The following is a 25,975-nucleotide window of genomic DNA, read 5'->3' on the forward strand; positions in this document are numbered from 1 at the left end:
CTTGCATGTTAAGATACTTTCAAAAAAGTAAAACCCAGATAATAGATTAAGGTAACCTCATAACTAAACAAAGGTGGTGTATTTCTGTGTAATCCTCCGTGGCACAGGAGGATGTGATGATTCAGGAGGTGATGCACCCTCTCATGTTATTACTGAATCAGTAGTTCATTTGGTAAGAGCAGACTGCTCTAAGACTGTTATCATGAGAACAGTAATTTCAGTGTAAGCACACCAGATCTGTGGGATGGTTTCCATTTGGAAACACCATCCTATTTCCATGTTGTGTCCCACTCATTTGTAGGATCTGTGCTGCTAGTGAGTGCTCTTTGCTCTGGGCAGCTCCTCCCAGAGACAAGCTTGGCTTGTGCCTGACGAGCTTTGAAGGGAGGGCAGAGCACTAACAGCTCTGAACTGCAGGAAATGAACAGCCTAGGAGTCTCAAAACCCAAAATCAGCCCATTCAGGGGCTGCCCAGCAGTGCAGCAGCTCTTCAGGGGAATCTGTGTACCATCAGAACACGTAAGCCTGTGTTTATGTCACTTGTCATTATCTGTGGGGTAGGTCTAGTAACACTTTATCACTGCCTTGCAGACCAGGAGCAAGCTGCAGAGCAAGTTCAAGTAACCTCATTTTCAGACAAATTAATCTCAGCCAGTATCTCTTCTGCTGGGCCAGGGCTTTCTATCCCTTCCAGCAGAGAAGATCTAATAAATTAAGGGTAATTAACATTGGATTGCTTGGACTCTGAAAAGGCAATGGGTACTTCAGAAACAACTTTCAGCTACTTTAGTCTCAATTATATTTTGCATACATTAATTCAAAAAGTGCTTTTTAGAAAATAAATGGATGCTACATTTAAAATTCATTCTTTTGCCAGTTACTTGTGTTGGTTAAACAGATTCTGGATGACATACAGTTCTTCTCTGTATATTAAAGACTGAAAACTTTTCATTCTTTCATCTCTCTCATGCATTTTATCCAGCAGAACATGTGGAGCCCACACAAGTGAAATACATCTATATGAAGATAGCAAGGTCTATAATTCCAGTATGCATTAGGAATAAAAAAGTAACATTGAGGCAAATCTTTGAATCCAGACTAGGGAAAAAAAATTCTTACCTCAGTTGCATTTAGTCCATTTTCCTGAAAGCTGAAGTGATTATGGCAATTCTCCACCCATTGCTTTATTCTGGCCCCATTCTTCAGAAAGAAAGGAATAACCCCCTGGCAAGTGCCAATTCCATAGAAATGTGGGTTCTCCCCCTGAGTCTGAAAGCCCAAATCTGCACAGCTGCTGAGCCCATTCCCTCTCTAGCACAGGCTCTGTAACCTGGGTGATTACCCAGCTCCCTCCCCCTGATCTGTGACCACTCTGCTGCTTTAAACACTGAGCTTCCATCAGCAATCACCCATTATGGATTGCACTGAACAGCCCAGTTTGATTTGTTACCCTTCACTGTGGGGGTTCTGCCAATGCATCCCAGCTGGAGGGAAAAGGAAAAAAAAAAATCAATCCACCTCAAATGCTATTTTCAGCTGTTTTCTCAGGCTACTGCAAATGTGCAAGGAAAATCAGAGTAAAGCAACTCACCTTTTCACCTCAGCTTACAAAACCCCCAGATTTCTTCAAGGCTGTGTTTGGGATAGAGGGAAGGTGTTCTAATGGTCCTGCAGCAAACTGCAAAGTGGCTGACTATGCAATGAAACCCCACAGATTCACACTAAAATCCTTCCAATGCTACCTACATTTGGTGTTTCAGGGAACACACAAATAGGGAAAAACTTGGAAGTGATGAGAGTTTATGTCTCAGTAAGCATTTGCTTTTATTTGGAATTGTGCTACAAAAATTGCAAAACCAGCTGAGAACTTATCTCTTAAACAGTTAACATAAGGAATGTTTAAAATGCAGTACTTCACAAAAAATTAGCTTATCTGCTATGAATGTGAGCTAAGTTCTCAAATTTTATATCAGCTATAAATACAGAGAACTATACCTGTTAAAGTGCACAGTTACATTCAGCATTAAAATAGATAAGGCACTTATTAAAAGATAAACCAGTTATTAACAGGGTTAAACAACTTAATTAAAATAAATGGGTAACTATTGCTCATCTGCATTGTAGATGATTAACTTTTCCTTCACCAGAACAATCTCTGCAGGGCAGGAACATGGAAAGAAATAATTGATCCCACTCCAATGTTTACTGAGTAAATAAAAGCAACAACAACACAGGAACAAGCAGGTTTTTTCCTGTTCTGTTAATTAGGGATGACAGCACCTTGTGTCCCAGCTTAGGTTCTTCCCAAGACAAACATCCAACTATACTGTGGGTTTTCAGGAAGTAAATAAAAAAGGAAAATCCATATTAAGGATACAAATGTAGGAAAGTAACACTGTGTGTCTTCAGACATCTAGCAAGAGGCCCAATTTCACAAAAAAAATCCTATATATCAAAACCCCCTTATAGATTTCTAGGGAGTTGAACACACCAGCGAGGCCAAAACAGAAACTGGATTCTGCAGTTTCTGTGAATGTAATGTCTTTTTTTTTTCCACTTGTGCCAGGTGTCAAGTGTTACTTCCTAGGTGAATTTGGAAGTCCCATTTTAAAGGCCTCCAAAACACTAAAATAACCGTGCAAGTGACCTTGAAGAATGCACAGCTGAACACTGAGGACAAATTGTCAGTGTGTAGAGCCAAGCAGCTCTTCAGCTTGCACACAGCTTAGTACTCCAACACTAATTATTTGTTGTGTCAAAATGCAAAACCTCTTGTGTTATTCACTTGTAGTTCCAGGAAGCACTGCACAGCGCCAGCACCAGAGGGTAACTTGCTCAGCAAAGGATTGCACATCCACCTTCAGTCTGTGCTCTTCTTAACTTCTGTCTTCAGCACAACATCAATTTCTTCATAAATAGCTCTGAAAGAAGAGGAGCAGGGTGACTCCTACAGCACATTTCATTTGGATAAAGTGCACCAGGGAAATCCTGCCCGAAGTTTGCAGTGTGGCATCCCTTGCAGGATGCCCAGGTTCCCATGGAAACAGAGCCCAGCCTGTGGTGCTGCTCTGACTGTACATTTAATGAGGAACCTCTGCACACTGTCACTTCAGATCAAACAAGTCTGCAAAGTGCAAATGGCAAGTGCAGCACTGTGCAATTACTGCACTAATTAAAAACAAACAAACAAACAAACAAACAATGAAAGCTTTGTTGAGATTTCCCTACATCAGAATCCAATGGTTCCTTGGAAATAAGTTTTGTATAGATAGCTCAAATTGTTTTGCAATTTACTGGTAGAAAGGGGAGCTCTGTCATCTCTTAAGTTTTGTATTAGTTTGCTGTCTCAGTATTTTGGCCCTCTGGAGAGTCCCAGCATCCATTCCCTTTTGTAATTGATATTTAAATTGAGGATTTTTTTGATATGCAGTATAAAAACATCCTTTAAAAAATATGATTGCTGTGGGCAGGAATTCCTTTGGTTACTCCTTACCATATTTCCTTCACCTTTCTATGTCACTGGATCAGATTTTAGTAGATCTTGACACAGCATTACTCCTCCATTTTTACAGATGCCAGTTAATTAGCACACTACAGTTTATTCCGTAATTGGTTATGCCAGAAATATTGGAAGAAAGGATACAAATGCACTGTCATTTACTTTGGTGACCCAGTGAGTCAGTTAACTCAGCCTAAGTAAAGTGGTCTGTTTTAACTCTCAGAAAAAAACCAAACCATTTTGCCTTTGGAACCTCAGAATTTTAAAGCTGTATTTTAAAATTTACTTACTCAGTGGGAGCCAAGGGATCAAATTCCATTATCTCGTAGTAATGAGGTGACTGTGACTTGCTCTTTGATGCAGCTGAAGAACAAAGACAGGAAGATACATCCAGATTTAAATGAGAATTAAAGAATGATTACTGCACGTTATTTTTTTGTGTCTTGCTGAAAGTAGCACATTACCTGCTACAGAATCAGCTGCTTTAAATGCTAAAATGGACAGACTATGTAAGAGAATCCATGAGCAATGTGATTTTACCAATGCTTGTGGCTGCTGCTAGTCACTGACAGCCATTGTGTAAAGGCCTTAAGTTCTAAAAAAGAAAACATAACTCCACGAAAGAGGTGATTTGCAGTATTTATTACCTGCTGGTGATGGTCCATTTGGCACAGTCTGTCCAGCCTGCAGATTTATTGGGTTCAGAGGCACTGGGCTTAGAAGAGTCGCCAGCTGAGGACATGAAGCAAAACAATGCATGAACAGATTGTTCTACCAGAACTGCCTGGACCTAACTTATGCAATTGCTGACTTATCTTTAAACTCTCTGACTACTGCAGGTAAAATTCCAAGGCCAACAGTTAGCAACCCAATAAATCCTCATTCTCCATAGAAACTTCAAAGCAACTTCTAGTGCTCTACAGCACATTTGTGTAATTTACTTCTGTGTAATTTGTTGCACTACACAGGTTCAAACTGTGCTTTTATTTGGAGTTTAAAATAAGGAGTATGCATGTTTGTTTGGGAGCTGCTTCTCATCTTTTACATTTCATACTGCCTTCACAACATTACCTCAAAGCTCCTTCATACTCTTTCCATTCCTTCTGGAATTCCATTCTCTCCATTCCACCCTTTCCATGGGTGTTTCTCTGCAGCATGACATTTGTCCTGCACTCTACTTGGGGTTTAGGTGTTTGACTTTTTTGGTGGGCTGCATTTTTGTGGGGGCTTTTGGGGTTTTTTTGGCATGTTTGTTTGGTTTTTAATATCTTATTTGAGATAAAAAATACACCAAAGTAACATAATGGCGAAAGGACGAGATCTCAGCTTGCTTCACACAGCAACAAGTCAAACACAAATTATAGAGCAGCTTTGTGCAAATTCCCCTGGGATTGTGCTGGACCCAAAGAAATAGGCTTCCCCATGAGGATCTGTGGTAGTAGAAGAGGAAAGCTGACCTGGTCACCAAGGAAGTCACAAGTTCCCTGAGGTGGAGAAGTGCCACAGAACAGATTTTAGTACCCCTCTGGGATAGCAGTTGGGTAAATCTGAGCAGTGCTCATCTGACAGCTGCCAGCCAACAAGGATCCCCCTGAACACGAGTACTACTCACATTGCTGTAGGTGTGTCCAGCTGGGTTGCTCAAACTATGGTTTTGTGCTTCAGCTGCAAATCTAGGAGAGAGCAAGACATGCAAAGTAACTAAGAAACGATCAAAACTGTTCATTCTGATTGTTCCATGATGTTTTTTGTGGTCTCTCCTGTATGTCACAACTGTGAGCAGCATGGGCAGATGGGCCAGCACGCCACTCACAGCAATTACAAGGACATCTCTCCCATCTTAAACTCTTTACTGACCTGTTCTGTGTTTCTTCCTTTCCCTGCAGAAAGTCAGGCACATTCATGTCTATTTATGACCAAACAGTGCTGCAGGAGTGTATTCTGAACCCTCTTAAGCCATGTCTAGCACAGAGGTAATTTCCACTTGTTTTACTGGACTAATATGTAAAAGTAGTAAATCTGTGTCCTCAGAGCTTCCTACATTCATGAGATGAATTACAGAGCTCTAATACCCCTAAGGATCTGTCATCCATTCTCACTCCTTGGTAAGAGACTACTCACAGGGATTGATGAGCTTTTGGAGGAGCTGCTGCATCCAGCTGTGGGTAAATTGATGGATGAAGCCTGGTTTTATCTTCAGGGTGTGCAGATATACCATCTGAAATTCAAAGCGATAATTAATGATGATTTCAACATTATTATGCAGAAGTAGCTACTTGTGCTTTGAACACTGAAAGAGTAAAGTTTTGTTTGGAGGGCCTGTAAAGAGGCTGAAGTGAATTGCTGCTTATTACATGAAAGGCAAAATTTTAATGACTCTGAAAAGTCTTAGATCCAAGATATTTATCTCTCTATTTACAGCATCAGCAGAGCTCTACATGGTAGATACCTCTTAAAACTCTTTTCACTACTTGTAAAAATTAAAATTGAATTCTAGGCATTTATTCCCAGGGGGACAATTCACACCTTTAGTATATGGACTTCCCTAAAGTGGGTAAACGAGGAGCTTCTGCACACAGTAATTCAGGGTACCTGAAGCCAAGTCTTTTTAACATTCCTGAAAAACTCCTGTTTCTGTCTTTCAAGTCTACAGAACAAGAAACTAAGAAAGTGTTTTACAGGCCCCACTGCAATAGAAAACAGACCCTGTTCTACTGCTCAAATCTATGCCATGGGGGAAAAGATTATTGTAAATAAATTATAGGGAACATTATACTACATTATTTTTGTTCCTATGGACATGTATCAATTCTCCTTTTAAGAAAATTTAAGGAACATCCTTAAAAAGTATATTTTCTTTCTTACAAGGAACACCTTGATTCCTCCACTAAGCTGTGGGTTTGTTTTAGGGAGGCAGAGTGCAAAGGGAAAGGAGAATTCACCACTTACTGGGGGCTGCAGGAGACACTGCAGGGTCACTCTGCACCACTGCTGACACAGGAGATGGAGAATCTATGGACAGCCCAAGGAGATCACTTGAGGGAGCAGATGGCTGTTTCCTGTACAGCTTAACATTTAAAAAAGAATAAGTTGTTTTGGGTTTTTCTTGGTGCTTTTCTTTTTTTTTTTTTTTGTTAAGGAACTTGCGTAGTTTTAAACAAAGTACCCTTCTCACAAAATAGAAACTTTTAAAATCTTAGTATTAAAAATTGGCGAGACAAGATCAGGAGTCTCTTTGTGTGAAATGTAGCTGATAAAACAAAATACATGTTCCAGAAAGGATCAGTTTCAAAAAATAAAAAACCCAGTTCTGCAGTAGAAAATAAAAGAACTCAATTCTATAAAGCCATTCTGAACTTGTTTAGATACAAGTTTGATATTGATCTTATGATTGATCCTGTACAATTTTTTTCATGCTACTGATTTGTCTTAATGAGATTTGATACATACTTAGAAGAGTGATTACTTTCAGTCCCATTTTGGATAGAAAAAATTAAAAATCACAATAATGTTTCCTAGGACACAGAAAAGAGTTCCCTTCCTTTCTCCTGTGAATGTGTTGGAATTAAAAAGGTAGCCACCCAAAGGTTTAATAAAACCACAGGCTTGAATCATACAGGTTTGGTCACACCAGAGGAAAAATAAATAAAAGATGATGCATTTTAAACTCAGAGCCTCCTTAATAACATAAAAATGCACAGACTGCACCATTTGGGCTTTTAACTATTCCAACAGTGCATCCATCAAGCAAAACCATCCACCTACGTAACCAGAATGTAGTAATAATGGCTTTTCAAGGAAAACAAGATCATCTTCAACTGTTTTTTTAATAATTGTCAGCAGTATTTCAGCATTCACAATGTATTTTCATGTCAAGTCCTGGATGACTGCACAATTATGGCTTAGCAGAAGCTGAAACATGTGCAAAACTACTTTGGGCAATATAATTAACAACCATAATTATCAATCAATAAAGGATGGCCATTAAAGATTTGCTACAAGCCATTATTCACAATTCAGAAAAAGCTTTGACTCAGGAAAAAAACCCATCAGCAGCAGTGAATTGTCAAAGTGCAACAATATTTCAGTCTCTAGATGCTTAACAGAGAACAAATGAAAAGAACCTATAGTTTCTCATTTTGTGTATGGCAGATAACTGTGCTTAGCTGGAGAGGCAATAAACCACCATTTGAATAGATCTCCCCCTCAATTTTCTTGCCTAAGCTTCCCCCTTAGCTTTGACATTATTTGCTACTTTAGTTATGCTAATTTTCATGAAATTCTACATGTGAGACTTAAAAAAAAATCTGTAACAGTAGTGTCAGTCTGCTGTCTCCTGTACCTCTCAACTAGAGAAACACAATTCTGCAGGTACCAGAAGTGTATTTCTGCCAAGGAAAAGCCAAAGGGATGTTTGCAGTTCAGGAGTTCATCCCTAATTACCTCTTCTCGCTCCCGCTGGATCCTCTGGTTCTCCAGAAAGCGAACTCTGTTCCGTGAGAACCTGTCGGGGGTGCAGAGTGAAATGGTCATTCTGACATTCCTGTGGTGTCCTTCAGAGGGATAGGAAACCAGTTTTACTCCAAGGATGATTCTCACAAGACTCCAGAGGCACCAAGCAAGCACTGCAGTGTCTGTGGGGCACTTCTCTCTCTAGGGGTGATGTGACTCTCACTCCAGGCTGTGCTGCTGGGATTCCCCACACCAACAGGAGCTGATTGTTCCTGGGATCTCATTTGGACACATTTGCTTGTTCCTGAACAAAACCAGCTCCTCTGATGGTGGTTTGTCTCTGCTCACACCAGACTGGTAACTGTGAACATCCACAGTGCCAAATCTCACCCCTTCTGACCAGAAGACTCTTCCAGCTGAGTCCCAGGAAGTCCTCAGATCTCCCTGCATCCCCTCATGCCATCCCAGGACAAACCACAAACCTACTGTGGTTTCTCATTAGAGCAGGCCTTGGAAATCACTTCTTTAAAAATGGAAACACACAAAAAAGGGATTTTTTTTTGCATAAATGTGTATGTACTGGGAGTGATAACAGTGCTGCTTTGGGTGCAGAGCAGACCCAGGCAGGTGACACTGAGCATCCAGAAGGTCACTGTGCTTCAGCACCAGGAGCCCTGAGTGGTGTGGACAGGAGATTTTATCCAGCTGCATTTGCTGTTCAGAGTCAGTGCATGAGGGAGGCCCAGAAAGAGATTATAGCTGCATGGAGAAACAGCAGGAAAAAAACCTTTCCAACTGCAGAGCACAGAGTTTTATCTGAAATCCAGGAAGAACAAAGAGCTGCAGAGACACTAGAGGGAGGCACTGCTACACACATGAGCTGCTGGTTGCACAATCTGGAGATTGCTCTGGATTGAATTTGGATTCCACATGAATTATCAGAAACAGAGAATGCAGAATGACTCCTCCTCAGACAACACACAGTGTGGAGCAGATGCAGCTCAATCAAATCAGCTGGACCTTTACACATCTCATTGCTCAGAGGGAGATGCAAAGAATAAACCTTCTGCAACACAAAATTACCCAGAGACATTTTCATAATTATGCTCAGAAGTGCAATGGATCTGCACTCAGGAAGAACTTTTACATATAAACCACAACATTATAGTACTAGAATACAGTAGTTTTCTGTCCAAATTCCTCACTCCTTCCATCACCATGACTTTAGTGAGGAATCTGCTGAATTCTACCCACAAGCTCCTATTCACAGTTTGAGGTTCCCAACCTCACCAGCATTCACCATTTGTAACAAAAATGTAAGCCTGCATCTGACTTCAGTGGGTTTACACAAAAGCTGAACAGAATTCCTTTTTTCTTATTAAAATGAAAAACTTTCTAAAGGAAGAAGTGAGCACACAGTTCTCTCAAGGCAGCTGCTGTGAAATACACCAAGACTACTGTAGACATAAGACTTAAGGGTAAATGAAAACTAATTGTTGTCATGATTAGGCCCAAAGTTTGTGCCATGACATTTAGAAGAATGAGGGATATTTTCAGTGCAGCACTCAGGAGAGGATTAAAAAGAAAAGATGACTAAATCCTATAAATTGGCTAAATTTAATAAAGAACAATTGCACTTAATGCATAAAGATTCCTAAAACATTTTCTAGCCAAGGAAGAGATCAGCTACTTAAGATGGACGAGTATCTCCTATTAAATCAGAGCACTCTCCATGAGAACACTCGTGATATTTTATGGAACAACACTGGAATTTTGAGTTGAAAACTGTTCCAGTTTTGACAGCACCCAGGCATGCAACCAGAGCCATAACAGACAAATACCCAGGATGTCAACAGGAGCACTGCTGGGCTCTCATGTGTGACAGAAAGGAACATTTTCTGCTGTAAGACAAGCAGAACAGTGTGTTGCAATCCAGCTGAGAACAGTAAGCAGCTCTCCTAGGCGTGCAGTGAGGCAGAAGGTGCTCCATGGCCAATTCCTGCAGTAAAGCTGTCAACGCTGTTTAGAAAGGAGGACAAGTATTCTTTCCTGGAAGCACAGACACTTAATGGAGATAAGGACCATCACCAGCATCAAAGGATTTGTAGCAGCTGTTGACAAATTCACTGGGCACGACCAAAAAGGGATGTCAAATTCCAGAACGATTTTTGTTTGTGTGCCTCCAGCTGATTTCCTTTCTATGCTGTTAATAACTTGCTTTATTCCACTCCAGTGGTTTTCCATCTACCCTCCTGAACCATTTACGAAGCATTTAGCAGGCAGCAAACACATAGTTTCCTCTTTTTGCAACCGTATTATTTTCTGAATTTAAGGATAAAATCAATCTCTGTGAGGAGAATCAACCCTAGGCATAGGAACCATCTCTCCATCAAGTGCATTTATTCAGGTAGAATTCCAAATGTGAGGAGAGAGGCTCTGCACTTACCTCTCATGTCCCAGGAGGACATTATTGAGATCCTCATTGACTTGTATTAGCTCAACAATCACATCTTCATTCTCCACTGTCACCAGCAGTTCCATGATCCTCTCCTGCATCATCCGACAGGTCTTGTACAGCTTCTGCAAGAGGTGAAAAAACATATAAAACATCATAACTGTGGGCTCTCAGCTCTGGGAATGAATGATAAGACACTCAAACACTGCAGAGTCACAGGTAACATTCCTTAATTTACACAAACCACAGGGGTACTCACCATTCCAAACAGAACAAATAGAAATTCATTCCAAATAGAACAATGTCCATGCCTTTGATCTCTGCAATGCAGGGTCACCCAACCCCTGCCTCTCAACCCACCATCATTTCTGAAGATATATCTGTCTTTAAAGTCTAAATTACAAATTGCAAAATAACAAAAACCCCTCTGGGTGATGTAGAGCCAATGTGATTTGATCCTGCTTGAAGCTGATTAAACTCAGCAGGATACTTGGATGTAATCCTGTTCAACGTCTGCTTGGAGAAAAGGCAATATTAGTCTGAAGGTCAGAAGTGCTCTGTGACAAGTCTCCAGCTCTAACTATTCCTCTGAGTGGGAAGTCTGGAAAAACTTAATCTATGGACTTCTGAGAAAGTAACACAAACCTTACAGAATCAGCTGATGGAGTTTATGAAGCAGAATTTTACATTATTGCTGGGTGAAGCAGGAGGCAGTCTGTTTATATTCCTGCCCTCTGCAGATTTTGCACATTCAAAGAAACAAATTCTTTAGCAACAGGAACTTTAACTCAGCCAACATTTTTTTCCCCTCACACTGCACTTACAAATGGAGGCTGGCTCTGCTTGAGGAAACAAAAAGGAGGGGGAAAGTGACTCTATTTGCACACTGCTATTCAGAAATTGCTCTGATGCTCAAAGTGATCTGATTTTTCCTCAAAAAATACTTCAGGTAAATAAATTATTTATGTAAAACGAATTTTTGCACCCCTTTGCCAAACCTGTGTCAGGATTGCAGAGTGATGTACTTTTCAGTACTGTATCTTCATAGGCCAGGATAAAACATGAAAGAATGGATTCCAGCTTAATGTCTAAATACATTTAAAACCTCCCTAACTCCACACTTGACTAACTGATCCACATTTTAAAAAATTATTATTTCTTACGACTCCATTACACAGGCAGACTGCCTCCTTTGCAAGTGTCAATAACAGAGAAGGAGATTGAGACACTCATTCCAGGATGTGCCTGAAAAGAGGAGTTTTACAAGGATGGAGTAGCAGCTGGAATAACAATCATCAGTGATTCCAATGCATTTGTGCTAATTCTTACCAGCTGCTGATCAGACACAAATTCCTGCACGTCCATCACTATCTGTACACATCCAGAACAAAGGTTTGCTACTCTTCTTGGCTGATCCTGAGCTGCTCTTTAACTCCTGTTCTTGGCCAGCACATTATTTCCCAGGAGATCTGATATCCTAAGCCTTGTCCCAAACAGGGTGGGGAAAGGGAGGAGCCTGGCCACTAATGAGGATAGAGAACTGAAAACACTGAAAACACAAGTTCACCCTGCTGGAGTTTTGATTGAGGGACTCCAGGTGATGTGAAGGACTGAAATCAATGTCTCCAACTCACTCAAAGCCTGAGCAAGCAGCTCTTTCAGTAAAGGATTTTGTTCTGTGACAACAAAAGCCCAATCCAAGCAGTCCAGGTAGCGCCACAAACAAAAGAGAACATCAAACATTGTTCAAAGCACAGGCTGGCCATGCCTGGTGTTTCACACTGCTGGGTGCACAGGGGATAAAGAACGGAAAGAACAACAGGGAAAGGAATGAGTTTTCGTTCACTCTCCCACAGATGGGAACTCCACACCCTGTCCTCAGCCTTTTGCCAACGATTTTATTACTGGGAGTGTCAGTAAGAATCCACTGCTTTTCTGTGGGCAGCTCAATCCCTGCAGCCACATGCAGAAGTGCCACGGCAAGAGATGGGAAATGAAATACAAACTTTTCCTGTTTCCCAACCTTGCCATGGACTGGACAGAGGTGGCCAAAGCATATTAAACTAGTAAGGGTTCATTGGAAAGGAAAATTGCTGCACGGGGCAGAGGAAGTGCACTCAAAGATTGCAAAGATTAGATCAATTTTCCAAAACATTTAATGCTGTAAAATTGCCAAAAATGCTTCCTCATTGTAGCACTTTGGAGATAAGGTTAGAAACAGAAGGATGTGGTAAAAGCTTTTTAAGCTCTTGCAGACAATGTGAAATGGAAAAACTTCCATTACACAGGTCACTACTGCAATGCTTAAGTCAGACTGTACTTTTAATTTCTGAAGTGGAAAATCCAGCATGAGGAAGGGCTAATAGCATAGAAGGGACATGCTCAGGTTCACTGTCACATCCAGCCTGCACTATTGCAATACACTTCCTCCAGGCTACACTTTAGCAGCACATGGATTCCTCTGCAGCACAGCAAGCTCCAACCTCTGAGGTCACACACACAAAACCAACACTTCATGTTCCTGCCTGGCCCTCAGTCTGCCTCTGAGGGACTGCTGATAACAAAGGCAGCTCTGCAAACTGCAGGATGGCTGGGAGAGCCAGACTGTGTCATCATCTGCTGCCCCACAAGGCAACTGCGTTCAGCTGGAATGTTCTCGGGGCTGTTTGACAGAACATGCTCAGCAGAGAACCTCCATTATGAAATTCCTTTGCCCTTGGAACTCCCTAGAGCTTCAATTTGCATTGCAAGCTGTATTGTCCTTTCCTGACAACTGAGATGTCAAGGGAAGGTGAAGGAGAAGAAAGAAAAACCAGAGGTAGAAACCTGTTGTTGGGTTCAATTTGCCAATCTGAATACAGATGTTCAAAGAAAAGACATAACTTATTTTAAAATCGACCACCAAACCAATCCAATAGCCCCCACCAGAGAATTCCCCTGTACCTGTAAAAGAGTCATATCATCTGGGTTTTCAGAGCCAGGAACATTTTCTTTCAATATTGATGACATGACTCTCACGTTCATTTTTGCCATATCCAGCTCACTGTACAGTTTCCCAATCTGTTGAATTCAATAGCAGAGTATTGTGTGGGTGAGCAGAGCAAGCAGAATGATTCTTACCTCTAATTCATACTTTCTTCCCCATTAACTATCACATCAGCCTAATTAACATTATTTTACTGTGGTAATATGCCATGAAAATGAATGGAATTAATTCAGCTTTTCCATGTGCAATCAAACTAAGATTCAAGCCTGATAGTAAGATCTAAGCCTGACAGCACTACTTGTTTTCCTTACAGTTAATCCCACTCACTGATGGTACTGCTCCTCCTTTTATTTACCTACAGGGCAAGCAGGAATGGGAGAGAACTATCCTTTCCTTCCTTCTTTTCATAACACCCTCTTCACACAAGCCTTATGTAAAACTAAATTTGGCTTTCTTGCTTATCTCTGAAGTTTGATCAATCTGCATAACAGCATTATAAAACATGATTAGATATTCATATAATAAATGATTCTCCAAACCTGAGCCCAGGATCCCAGAGCTTCACCCCTGAACTGAGGTCCCTGCAGTGACCCCCAGGCTGCTCAAATCCCACATTCCCAGCACATTTCAGGTGAACCCACCCTCCCCAAACCTGCAGTGCTGCACCTGCTCAGGAGTCAGCAGCAGCGTTGGGCCAGTGGGGAGAGGCAGGAAGGAACGTTTGGCAGGACTGGCAGAGGATGGGGATGACTTTGCAGAAGATCTGGGGGAAATCTGTGAAAACAACAAAAAAAAAAGGCAGAGCTTGGGTTGAACAGATCTGGCATCCTGCTGAGAGAGGAGAAGTTCTCAGGTGAGGCCACTGGGCAGGAGCTTCCTCAACATCAGTGCTCCCAGGGAATTTGTTGAGCAAGGCTTATTTACAAAAAGAAATCTAGTGGCTATTTTGCAATGGAATGAGGCTTGGAAATCAGGGTTTGCAAGTAAATTCCATCACTGGATGAAGTTGGCATGGCTCAAGGAAAGGCTAGCAAGGAACTATTGAGGCATCTAACAGCCAAGAGTCCTTCCCAAAGTGCCACTGCAATTGAGCAGTGAAGGACAGCTTGGAATGTGGTAGAAGGGCTGGGGGCTGAGCTGGGTCTCTGCAGAAAGAGAACTAAAAAGCCTCCTGGACTGAACAGCAGGAACAGCCTGAGAAAGCTTCCCCTGCATTGCATCTGAAATGGCTGCTGAAAAAACATGCAAATGCAAACCTCAGCCTGCACTACACCCAAAAAACACTTCACTTCCTGGAGACTGAGCTAAGAGCTGTGTTCAGCTCTGCTGGGACAAACAGAAGGTTTGCTGCTGGTTTTAACTGGCAAGCACATGAGGCAGACAAAATAATCTCTACTGTTCAAGGTGAGGAAAAAAATTAGTATCTATTGAGAGCATTCTCCACACAGCTTGTTCAAACAACCCTTAAACACATAAGCTTTTGTGCACCTCACTATTCAACCAGCAGGTCAGACTCAGGATAAATCTGAATTATTCCTGTCTGCACTGATTATGGACAATACTTCTAATTCTGTAATTGCAAGTTTCTACCCAGCGGTGGATGGCTTTCACACTGCCCAAAGCTCTTGTGAAAATTCCAATAGAAAAAATAAAATCTGGGAAGGATGTCATTAAACCAGGTACTGTATTTTCAGCTGATGTACAGTGCTCAAGCCATACTTATATTTAATGTCCTAAATGCCACACAGTACTACCTATGACACAGACTTAAAGAACACTTACTGTGTATGGACTGTGCCATGCTGGAGAGATATGCAGACAATAATCTTTTCTTATAGATTTCTACATCTTTCAGTTTAATCTTAAAGACAGATGATGCTCATATTCTGAACAGTATTTGTTTTTGTGAAAACCTTACTCATTTTTGTTGAGGCTTTCAGAAGCTGACAAGTTTGGAGCACTAAGCCCTCATTTATTTTCAAGTAAAGAGCATACAAATCTTTGAAAGTCTCCAAACAGAGATGCTTCATTTCTGAGAATATATCCACACTTGGAAATAAAATAAACTACAGTACAGGTCATGTTTCTTTGTTGTTATCTTAGCTGTTATAATTGAAACTGATTCCTGCTCACGTGCTTAAGTAGCTTCGTCATATTCTGCCCTGGAGCATTTAAATACAAAAAACTCAGATCAAACACACCTTCTGTGTCCCTTACAATTAACACATCCCATTTCTTAGTGTCCTGGTGTATCCTCACCTTAGATCCACCACTGCTGGTGTCACAGGAGGGAAACTCCACTCCTTTCTTCAGCAATTCTAGGTAAACTTCTTTCACTTCGCTCACATCCACCATCCCTTGGAAACCTCGTGCCCACACCTAGTTTGGAAATACCAGGGACAGAAACAGTCACAGAAATGGTCAGACAAATGCTTTCAAAACATGTGGTCCTACAGACAGGTCATTCCCTCTTTCCAATCTGGATATCTCCACTCAGTGCAGCAGGAACCACAGCAGCTGCAAAGGTGAGCTTTAGGAAGAGGTTAAATTAATTAAACCATTAAACATTTACCACAGAGGACAGACACTGTGATCACTCACAGTTAGCTCCAGACTCACCATGATAAAGGTCAGGATTTTCTCCTGCATGTCAATAGGCAGGTTGTACCTCGGGTTCAGCAGCTTCACCAGCTTGTCTTTGCAGAAATCCTTCCTCACAACCAAAGACTGGAATCTTGGGCCACAGTTCTCCATGCACATCTCCAGCAGCTGCACACACACAAAACCTTCTGTTACACAGAGAGGAGGGGGGAAAACACCCAACAGCTTGACTGCTTTGGTTTAATTTGTTTCAAGGAGTTATGGGGAAGAGTAGGAATGGATATGAACAGATTATTGCTCACTGGTGAGGTCACCACAGGGGAGAGCAGCTCTCTGGGTGCTCTCTTAGGTCTGCTCAGTCCAAAGGAGCTGTGCCAGCCAGAGTGACATTGTTTTCACCAGAGAAGCATGGTCACACTTGTCTCCATGTCACAGCACTCCCTGAACACACAGAACCTTAGCAGCAGGGAATCTGCCCAGAGCTTAAAAAATTGTACACAGGAACAGAATTATTTCACTGCCTAGCACATAGGTACGTGGTCTGACAGATTCTGAAGAGCTCTGCAGGAGAAGGAAATCAGATTACTAAATGCCTGTCCTCTAATCTGCCCTGTAAGAGAGACTAACGATGAACTGGGAAAGAACAAATTCACCATCTCGGAGCAGCACTTCTCCACGCGTTTCAAAGGTCACATTGATTTGAAACAGAGAAGCTGAAATGTTCCAACTGTCAGATTCATCTTCATGAAGGGAGTCTACTTCCAAAGCCCTGCTTGCAATGCTCAGAGCAGGATCCCTGCAAGCACTGTGGCAAACACAGCAGGACGTGGTGAGGACCTAACAATTCTCCCTTGTACACCTAGAGGTGGCTGATTACAGCTCCCATTTTTACAGAAGAGATGTCCAAAACTGCCATTACATCCCAGCCACCTGGGGCTTGACAGGAAACTGGGGTCAGTCAGATCAGGTGCAGAACCAGGAATAGAACTCATCTATCCTGGCCCAAATCTGAAGATGGATGATGACCCACAGAGGGAAAAATGGTCACTCTTGTCCTTCTCAACTGTAGCTTCATTTTCCCTCCCATCACAAGAGGGAAGATAGAAAGGTGAAAGCAAAGGGCTGACATTACCAAAAGGCTGCAGAATTTCAGGTGTTTCAAGACAAAACTTCCCCTGAATCATGTAACAGACAAGACATATTCCCTTTTAATGGATGATATTGTGATCTTGATAAAAGTAGGTTAAATATACTTTCCTATTCAGAGAAGACTACATTTGACTAAGTGAAATCACTTTAGTAACTCATTTTCTAGCCTCAGGACTTGGGGATTTTTCTCTCAGGAACTTACAGGAGAACAGGTTTAAGACCAGAAAATATACTCACAAAATGAAAACAGGGCAGAACAAAGAGACACTGGCAGACTGCTGTGCAAAAAAACTAACTGAAAGATAATTACAAAAAAATCTTGGCTCGAAACATTATTTTTCATAGAGAGTACATGAAACATATGCTAATAAGCCAAGTCATTTGCCTGTGCAGTACTTCAAAGATGGTCTGTGTGAAATATTTTCAACCCAGTGCATGGGAAATTTGTTATGCTAGTCCCTATTATTAATCCCCTACTTAAGGGACTGAGTATTTACCAGCTGAATGAAAGTACTGAACTAATGGTCTGGATCCTCCACTCAATTATGCCAGCCCAGCCCACTCACTCAGGGTAAAACTAAGCTGGTATGAGAAAAAGGAGAATTTGACTCAATTATTTTAGCTGGACTATTCATGAACAAGCCACTTTCATGCTAATAATACCTTTCACTGGAATTTCAATATGGGTATTTATTGTGCAAATAGGACTTCACCATCCCAAGCAGTTCCACTGGAAGGAACAGATCCAAGTGGCCAAGGCAATCTCTGCCCCACACAGCACAATGGGAACTCAGTGGAGACATGTTTTAATAACAAAAGTGGCAAATTAACTTCAATCAAACCATTAAACTTCCTGTCAATGACCAACAGGATGTGAGAAGTGTTGGAACTGACAGAGTTGCTGTGCTCCAGGCTGATCCCAGAGATCTGCACTGAGCAAAAAGGAGCACAGACTGGGAAATCCAAGCCCTCTGGTTCACACCACTGAATCCCAAAACCAAAATGATAAAAGACATCTACAGAGAGGTGAAGCCAAACTGTGAGGCAGAAACAAAGAGGGGAGAAGTTGGTGAGTACAGCAGAAAGTCAACTACATTCTCTATCAGTAGAGAGCTCACTCAGAATTCAGGAGGACTCAGAATTCAGGACTCCCTGCTCATCTAAAGCAGCCAGGTTTGGTGCCCAAAGCTGAGCAAGGGGTGCAGCCTGTGATGGACACTTCTCAGAGCTAAGGTGACTGCAAGAAAACCCAGCTTCTTCTCCTTTCTGACTCAGGGGGAACAAGCCATTAATCCAACCCCAGGATTGCTGCACTGAGCACATCCTGCTGGCTGCCCAGCTGAGGTTTGGAGCTGCAGGATGCTCTTTCCAAGGCCAGCATTTAAACCAAACCGGTATGAGCAGCTCCTGGAGCTGCTGCTCACCAATTACAGTGCAGGGATCAAGGTTCAGCATTTCAAAAACACTGAATTGTCAGAAGTCTTGAATTTTTTGGATTTCACACCTCAAACACTGAAATTTGCATTTCTTTTGCTCCCACTCAATGTCCTTTTCTTAAAGTGTAATAAAATTGAGTAGCACTCTTTTAATTGAGGAGCTGGAGGACTCTCTCATGCTTTTGTTTTTTAGATCCTCTGCTTTGTGAAATGTTAATTGAACAAAATAAAATCTGAAGGCCACATTTGCCATGCTAATTTTTTTCTGCATCCGGAAAATTACAGAAGATTAAAAGGAAAAGCAGAAATATTCTTGGAGGAAGAAAACCCTCCAAAATTTAAATCTAAGCAATGATAGAATGGTTTGGGCTGGAAAGGACCTTAAAGATAACTAATTCCAATCCCCCTGTCATTCACTAGATCAGGTTGCTAAGGGCCACATCCAGCCTGGATTGAACACTTCCAGGGATGGGATATCTGCAACTTCTCTGGGAAAATGACTTCCTTTAAAATATTTTCCAACAGCGTGACACAGAAGTGAAACAATAACTTAAATTTCTGCCCTCTGCTTTGAATGTGTTGAGTGAGAAGGACACATTCAATAAACTATTTCCCCAGGTGCTGTTCAGCTCCTAAGACCTTACAGGAAACAGAACTGAGGCACTGCTGCAAATTCTTACAAAACCAAGGATCTCTGGAGATCTATGGAGGCAACTGAACAGCTGCCTCAGCGTTCATTACATAAACAGAATTTATGTATCCAAAGTCTACCAGCAATAAAAACTCAAGTTACACACACATACACACACACAGCTTGTTGGATTGCTGCCTGAAAACTCTAATCCTCTTCCCTCTGATTGCTCAACTGCAGTGCCAGCCCTGATCTGGGTGTTATCAAAGGCTGGGCATGAGGCAACTCCATGGTCTGACACACAAACACCTCCATCCACGTGACAGAAAGGAGCCTCAGCAGCTCAGAGCACCCAGAGCCACACAGCACCCAGCTGGCACTCGCCTTTCCTCCCCCAGGTAAATAGAGAAGCACCCAGGAGCCAGGAGGAGGAAGGCACTGCTGGGATTTAACCCATCCCTGTAACAGAACCAGGGCTGCCTGCATGGAGAATTTCACACTCCACTCTCTGGGTATCCTCTGGGGATGAACTCCTCAAGCAGCTCCATTAGAAATATTAAATTCAAGGATGTCAAGCTTGAGTAGATGGAAGTGGATCAAAGTGCATTTCAAAGGAAATGTGATTTGTAGACCTCAGTTGTACCTAATGTAGGTAGGAGAGACAATCTGACATAGTCCCAAAAGCTGGAGGACCACATTTAGAGTGAGAAATACAGGCAACTAACAGTTCATCCAAAAAGAGCCTTATTTTTGCAAAACTCTGGGATGAAAACAATTTTTAAGAGACAAGAATTGCAGAGGGAGGGAAGGGCTATTGTTTCAGGAATTGAAAATTGTTTCTGCTTTTCCATTTGCAATGTTTTGCTGTTGTAATCTAAGCCTTTCAAAACGGGAAACAGGAACAATTTCATTAGGGCAATTAAGAAGATAAAAACAGAAGATATAGCACATAGGAAGAGTGATTTGGAAAAGTAGGTAAAAGCCCCACATGGCCAGCAATGAGATCACCAAAGGAAAGGTTTTACAGATGTTAAAATTATGGCAAGAAAAAAACCAAACAGAAAAAGGAAAGAAGCCAGGGGCAGAGGGAGAGGCAAAGCATGAAAGATCTTACATAAGAACCAAAGCCAGAAAGAGCAAGAGTTAGAGGAAAGGCTGGAACTTATTTAAATAAAATAAAATAAAAAAAAGAAACAAGATTAAGGAGTACAGGGAGAAGAAACCTGCAGACAGAAAACAGCAGCTGGGCCAAGAGGATGGCACTGCCTGGCAGGAAAGTTCCAGGTGTGGGTGAGGACAAAGAAAGGGGCTGGAACAGGACAGGCACTGCACTCCCTGCTGAATGCTCCATCTGCAACACAAGGAGCTCCCAGGTCAGTGTGATAAAGCTTCCCTTGGACACACCTGGAGCAAGACTTCTCCCACCTGTATGAGCTCAAAAGCTAAGCTATAATGTCACCTTGGCTATATCTGCACTATAAATACCCAAGAGCAGCTCCCAAAGCCTGGGTTATCAGCAGGGACTGCCAGATAATCAGCACAGGAGCTGCAGCAGACCTGACAGGGATTGCAGGCACAGTGCAAACCCAGAGTTTCCATCCTGCAAACACACAGAACACACAAAATGTGACTCATGAGACAGAGCAGGAGGAAGCCAGGGAAGAAGTGTGGAAATGGAGTGAGCTGAAGGTTTATATTGACATGTTTAACACAATTATCTGCATCTCTAGCTTGTCAGGAGACACTTGGGCAATGCTAAGCGACCTACAATTTGGCACTATCCATCCCCCATCTTCCTTAATCACTTCTCTGCACATGGTGATATAGATAATGATTTTGCACAACAAATACCAAAGCCATGAGTAGTTCTCAGAGTGATGCAGACAGGCCTCTAAAACCTCCAAAAAGGAAATGGTGATGAAAATACTTTTAGCCAATTAATGGAAGACAAAAGTCCTCAACAACTTAAAATGCAAAATATGTGAGTCTTGTCACAGTTGCACTGTTGGTAGGAAAGAGTAATCCAAGGCAGAAACTCAGGATTCAGGGCAGTATTAGAACTTCCTGCATTAAAATACTCCAGTAAATGTTAAATTGACTGAAATCACACCATCTCCCCTAACTCTGGGGCAGTTCAGGAGCAATGGGAGATTCTGGAGGTCAGTTTATGTCAAGTGAGGATATTTCCAGACACTCCAACTTTTAGCCATAACATCTGAATTTCACCCAGCTCCCTGCCTCTCTGCCTTGCTTAACTCACCACAGTTACCTTTTCCCTCAAGTTTATCATTCAGCTGTGATAACATTTCCTTTTACCAAGCAGGTGTCACACATTCCACCCCGCTGCACACCGCGCTGAGCTGAACTAAGATCAGCACCACAAGGTGACTAATAGAATGGGCAAATGTAGCTTTTATGTAATACCCCAACCTCTGTGTCATTCACAAACAGGTGGGGCTCTCACAGAGGGACACTCACTGGGGCAAATAAGAACTATGCTAGTTTTACACAGAACAAGTTTAAAAAAAAGAAAACAAAACAACCCCAAACCAGAATTTGCATCATCCACGGAATGCCAGCAAACCATCTGATCTGCACTGTGGCAGTGCTGTACACACAAACAACAAAGGCTGAAAACATCCTGGAGAGTTGTGTCAGGGGTAATTTGCATGCCACCTTATCGTTTAGAATGTTTGCCTCCTTGGTGTCTAATTAATATAAACATAGCTGTACTTACAGACAAGGTAAGCCTGATCTCCTTATGGTTACAGTTTTTTGAAAGCTTCTTCTTCAGGGCTTTAACTGCATCTTTAGGCCTATGACAAGAAATTAAGGAGAAAAAGTTACCAGGGAAGTTTTCCAGTACGTAACTTCATCCAAGAACCAAAAATACCTGCCTGGGATACAGGACCAAATCCATCCCTGTATTTACACCCACATAAAACCAGAGCAATTGCCCCACTGATTTCAGCAAAATCTCTTCAGCACTGAACTAGAGCAACAAAGCAGTGAATCAGGTTTGTTACTGCAGACTGTGCATTACTCCAGAGACTGTGCAGAGAAATAAGGTTGCTCCCCTCTGCAAAGTCTGCTCCAAAATTACATTTTTCCACTGTTGTACAATAGAATTCTTTATCCAGCTTTTGTTGCCATGAAAGGGAATATCAGTTGCAGCTGTATCAAGAGTTGACTGGTATTTTTCATGTATGATGCAATTAGAAAATATTCTCGCGGGAGTAGGGGTGTCATGGATAACTTCCCATCTTCTAATTGCAGGATGCACTTAACTCCTCTGAGTAATTACCATGGATGGATGGACAACCCATTCCAGCCCAGAGACAGGGGCATTTCTAACCCAGCCATTTTCATTTCTATATATACACCCCGTATCTTTGAACTATCTGTGTGGGAGGAAGAGGGTGGAAGATGGTATCGAGCTCATCACACGTGGGAAGTAGTTTTGCCTCATTAATGTGGACTATCTATGGGGTACAATTATTAGGGCCAGCCCAGTGCTCATGATCAACATAAACAAGATGTCCTAACCTCTCTTTAGGATCTCTCCAGAATCTAAGGTGGGGCAACAGGCACAAATACAATGTTTAAATAAGGGCTATTTGTTGAAAATATTTTAAAGTCAATGAAATTAAGTGGGTGTTTACCATTACTGCACTTCTCAGTTTGAAGTGCTTTGCTTCATGAGAAAAAAAAAGAAGATATTTCTCTATTTTTCTGAATCCTATGCTATACCCAGGCACATCAGTAGAGCATCAAGTGATGGATGGGAGTGGAGAAGAAAAGTTTCCCTTGCAGAGAGCTGTACTACAATTCCACTCCTGCTTCTTGCTTCCCTCACTGAAGCATCTGGAAATGCTCTGGTCAGGAGCTGGGTATTGCATTAAAATCACTATTTGCCTAATTAGATGCAGCAGTTCTGCTGTTCCCAGTATCCTGTTACAGACTGTGACTAGCACTAGCTGTCTAGGAGGAAGTTACAAGGAGTTCCCTCTGCAAGCCTAAGCTGCGCACAGGAGGAAACAGTTTATTAAAAAAGGCTCTGTTGCATGGAAACTTTACATAAAAACGAACACTAAGGGTCAGAGCGTGCTGTTGCTTATGGCAATAACCAGAAGGAAGTCATTATTACTGACATTCCAAGCACTGAGAGCCGTGGGTGAGAGTGTGGAATCCAAAACAATGAGAGGAAAGAAAAGTTGATACAGAAAAAAAGACACCTGTGCAGAAAGCAAGCCATACCTCACCATCCTGGAGAAAGCTCTTCAGCTGATATTAAAATATGCCCCTGCCAGAAGTGAGTTCTTGCAATGCAATGCTGAGGCAGATCTCACATGAGAACAAGTTTCCTTTCTTTCCCTTTTACAGGTGGGAACAAGGAAGCTCAGAGCAGCAAGCGAATGAGCAAACCTGGATGTGGCTGTTCAGTGCAAGAGAACAGCTCGGTCCTGGAGCCCTGGGGGCTCACCTGAATGGGATGGATCCCATTGCCCAGGGATCGATCACAGCATCCCTGCTCACCTGGGTGGGATGGATCCCAGTGCCCAGGGATCGATCACAGTATCCCTGCTCACCTGGGTGGGACGGATCCATCCCGCTGCCCAGGTTCCTCACCCCTGCTGCGGCACAGCCTGGCACAGACACTGCACGCTGGGGAACGCGAAGGCAAAACCCCAGAGTTTTAAACAGTGTTGGAGGCACCCAAGTGCTCCCAGCCTTTCTCCAGGTGCCTTTGCAGAGCACAGCGGTGCCCGTTCAGCCTGACGAGCTGAGAACCCCTTGTCACCCCCTTCCTCCAGCGTGCGTCTATGGGGCAAACTCCCGAGTCCAACCCCTCAAAGCCCCGACGGCTCCGCGACAGGCAAAGCTTTTCCTCGGGAACCCAAGCTGTTTTCTCCCCGCGCTATTTAGTTTCGGGTCACTTCCCAGCCCTGCGCTGTCTGTCGCTGCCGCCCGGCGCTCACCCCTCCTCGGTGGCGTTGATCACGTCGCAGATGTGCAGGAACTGTCCCCACTCCTCCGTCTGCAGCGAGCCCAGCGTCGCCCGCTCTGCAAGGCCAAGGGGAGCGGCGGTCAGCGCCCGGCGGGGACAGAGGGACAGAGGGGCGGCCGGAGCTCGGCGCGGGGCTACTCACCGACCAGGCTGCCCACGGCCGTGCCGAACGGGTCCCGCGGAGCCTTTCCGAAAGCCATGGCCGCTGCCGGAGCGTCCCGCGGGCTCTGCAGCCCCAGCCCCGCCGCCGGATCCGGCCGCTCCCTCCCGCCCCGCCGGGCGCTCCCTTCCTGCGCTGGGGCGGAGCTGCTCCAGGTGCGGCCGCGGCCACCGGGACCGGGACGGGACGGGATGGGGTGGGATGGGATGGGATGGGATGGGATGGGATGGGACGGGACGGGACGGGACGGGAAGGGATGGGCAGCACCCACCGCACCGCCCCCGCGGGGCTGGGGCTAGCCGGGCATCCCCCAGGGCAGGGCTACCTCCGGGGCTGGGGTCCCACAGGGGCATCCCCCGGGACAGGGCTGTTCCCTCATCGGGGCATCCCTGGCGATAGGGCTGTTCCTGACATCCGCCGGGGCTGGGGTCCCATCAGGACATCCCCCGGGATAGGGCTGTCCCCCTGTCTGGGCATCCCCCGGGGTAGGGCTGTCCCTACACTCTCCGGGCCGGGCTGGGCTCCCCTCGGGCTGGGCTGGGTTATCCCCCGGCTCCGAGCTCCCCCTTGGCAGGGTCAGCCCTAACTCGTCCCGGCCAGGCTGCCCCATCCGCCCAGCCCCGCTGTCCCCGCGGGTCACACCGCCAGTGCTCATCGTGCTGCCCCACGGCCAGGATTCACCCTGCCAGCCCCGCTGCCGGGCAGCGATCGCTCCGCCGGCTGCCGAGTGGGACTGCACCGCTCAATCCACGGGCAACAAGCTCAGGAACACCCCGAGAGCCCCTTGTGCTGCGGGGATCATGCTGCACCCATGAGCAGACAGAGTCCGAACCTCTGCAGCCGCTCTGCACAGCCCCGGGCTGCTCCTGCAGCCTCCCTGCCGGTGCTCTCAACCCCCTGTTCTTTCTGATCCACACATCTAAAAGGAATACCCACAAAAATCTCAAAAAGACAGGGAAAAAATCCCAACAGCGCGTCCAGGTTACGCTCATAAAATCGTTTTTTTGCATGATGCAGGAACCACTGACACTTTCCTGCTGCCACATGAACCTTTCCACATCTGGGACTCTCCTGCTACATTTGCTATCAACGATTTCCAGTGTGTCACTTCATCACAGGCCTGACTGTATCTCACACCTGGACAGTGCCTGGGAACAAGCGGAGGATGGATGGAAATGAAGATCTCAGCTGTAATTTTTGTTGGCTGAGAGTTGTAATTATTTCAGTATCAAACACACACAAAATGGTATTAACTAGCATTTGAGTGCAGCTTAATGAGTCATACAGTCAGGACATGGTATAAGCAAATAAATTATTTGCCTGACATTAGAATTTAATGGATTAACAAAGCTCTGTTTGCGCTATGAGAGTTTTTCCTAGGAAGAACTAATCTTGATTTCTTTTGCGGTTTGTACAGCTCTGTGGCCCCATCTACTGGATGTTTTTAACGGGAATGCTGGAGAAAACCACATTTTTTGGGCGTACCTGCAAGTATCTCTATGAGAAACAAGTTATCAAAGAACTGTTGGACAAATTGATCATGTACCATGAATATAGGAGTCTCTTTCTTACTATTTATTATAGTAAATGACTGGAAT

The 25,975-nt window shown here is 43.6% G+C and overlaps 1 protein-coding gene across 1 annotated transcript; it reads right to left on the reverse strand.

Annotated features, from left to right (window-relative positions):
- Positions 1–1,799: 1,799 nt before the first annotated feature.
- On the reverse strand, positions 1,800–24,516 carry TOM1L1 (target of myb1 like 1 membrane trafficking protein). Its single transcript, XM_085077609.1, has 15 exons — positions 24,360–24,516; positions 24,189–24,273; positions 21,947–22,025; positions 16,012–16,161; positions 15,652–15,771; positions 14,059–14,166; positions 13,350–13,466; positions 10,398–10,531; positions 7,943–8,003; positions 6,449–6,566; positions 5,621–5,717; positions 5,112–5,172; positions 4,147–4,231; positions 3,790–3,862; positions 1,800–2,921 (listed from the first exon to the last, which is right to left on the reverse strand). Exons 1-15 carry the CDS (start codon positions 24,415–24,417, stop codon positions 2,861–2,863), a joined length of 1,407 nt encoding a protein of 468 aa, XP_084933735.1. The 5' UTR covers positions 24,418–24,516; the 3' UTR covers positions 1,800–2,860.
- Between the last annotated feature and the right edge of the window lie 1,459 nt (positions 24,517–25,975).

The sequence above is a fragment of the Lichenostomus cassidix genome, chromosome 18 (assembly GCF_008360975.1).
Source record: "Lichenostomus cassidix isolate B80296 chromosome 18, HeHo_3.0, whole genome shotgun sequence".
Lineage (NCBI taxonomy): Eukaryota > Metazoa > Chordata > Aves > Passeriformes > Meliphagidae > Lichenostomus > Lichenostomus cassidix.

Bases quoted from the DNA above. Each gene is read 5' to 3' on its own strand.
- TOM1L1 (XM_085077609.1), bottom strand. From the start codon at position 24,417: ATGGCTTTCGGAAAGGCTCCGCGGGACCCGTTCGGCACGGCCGTGGGC. The intron at 16,162-21,946 runs GTAAGTACAGCT...GTGTGTGTGCAG, and splicing joins AGATCAGGCTTACCTTGTCT to CTGCTGGAGATGTGCATGGA. The intron at 10,532-13,349 runs GTACAGGGGAAT...CACCTCTTGCAG, and splicing joins ATGATATGACTCTTTTACAG to AAGCTGTACAAGACCTGTCG.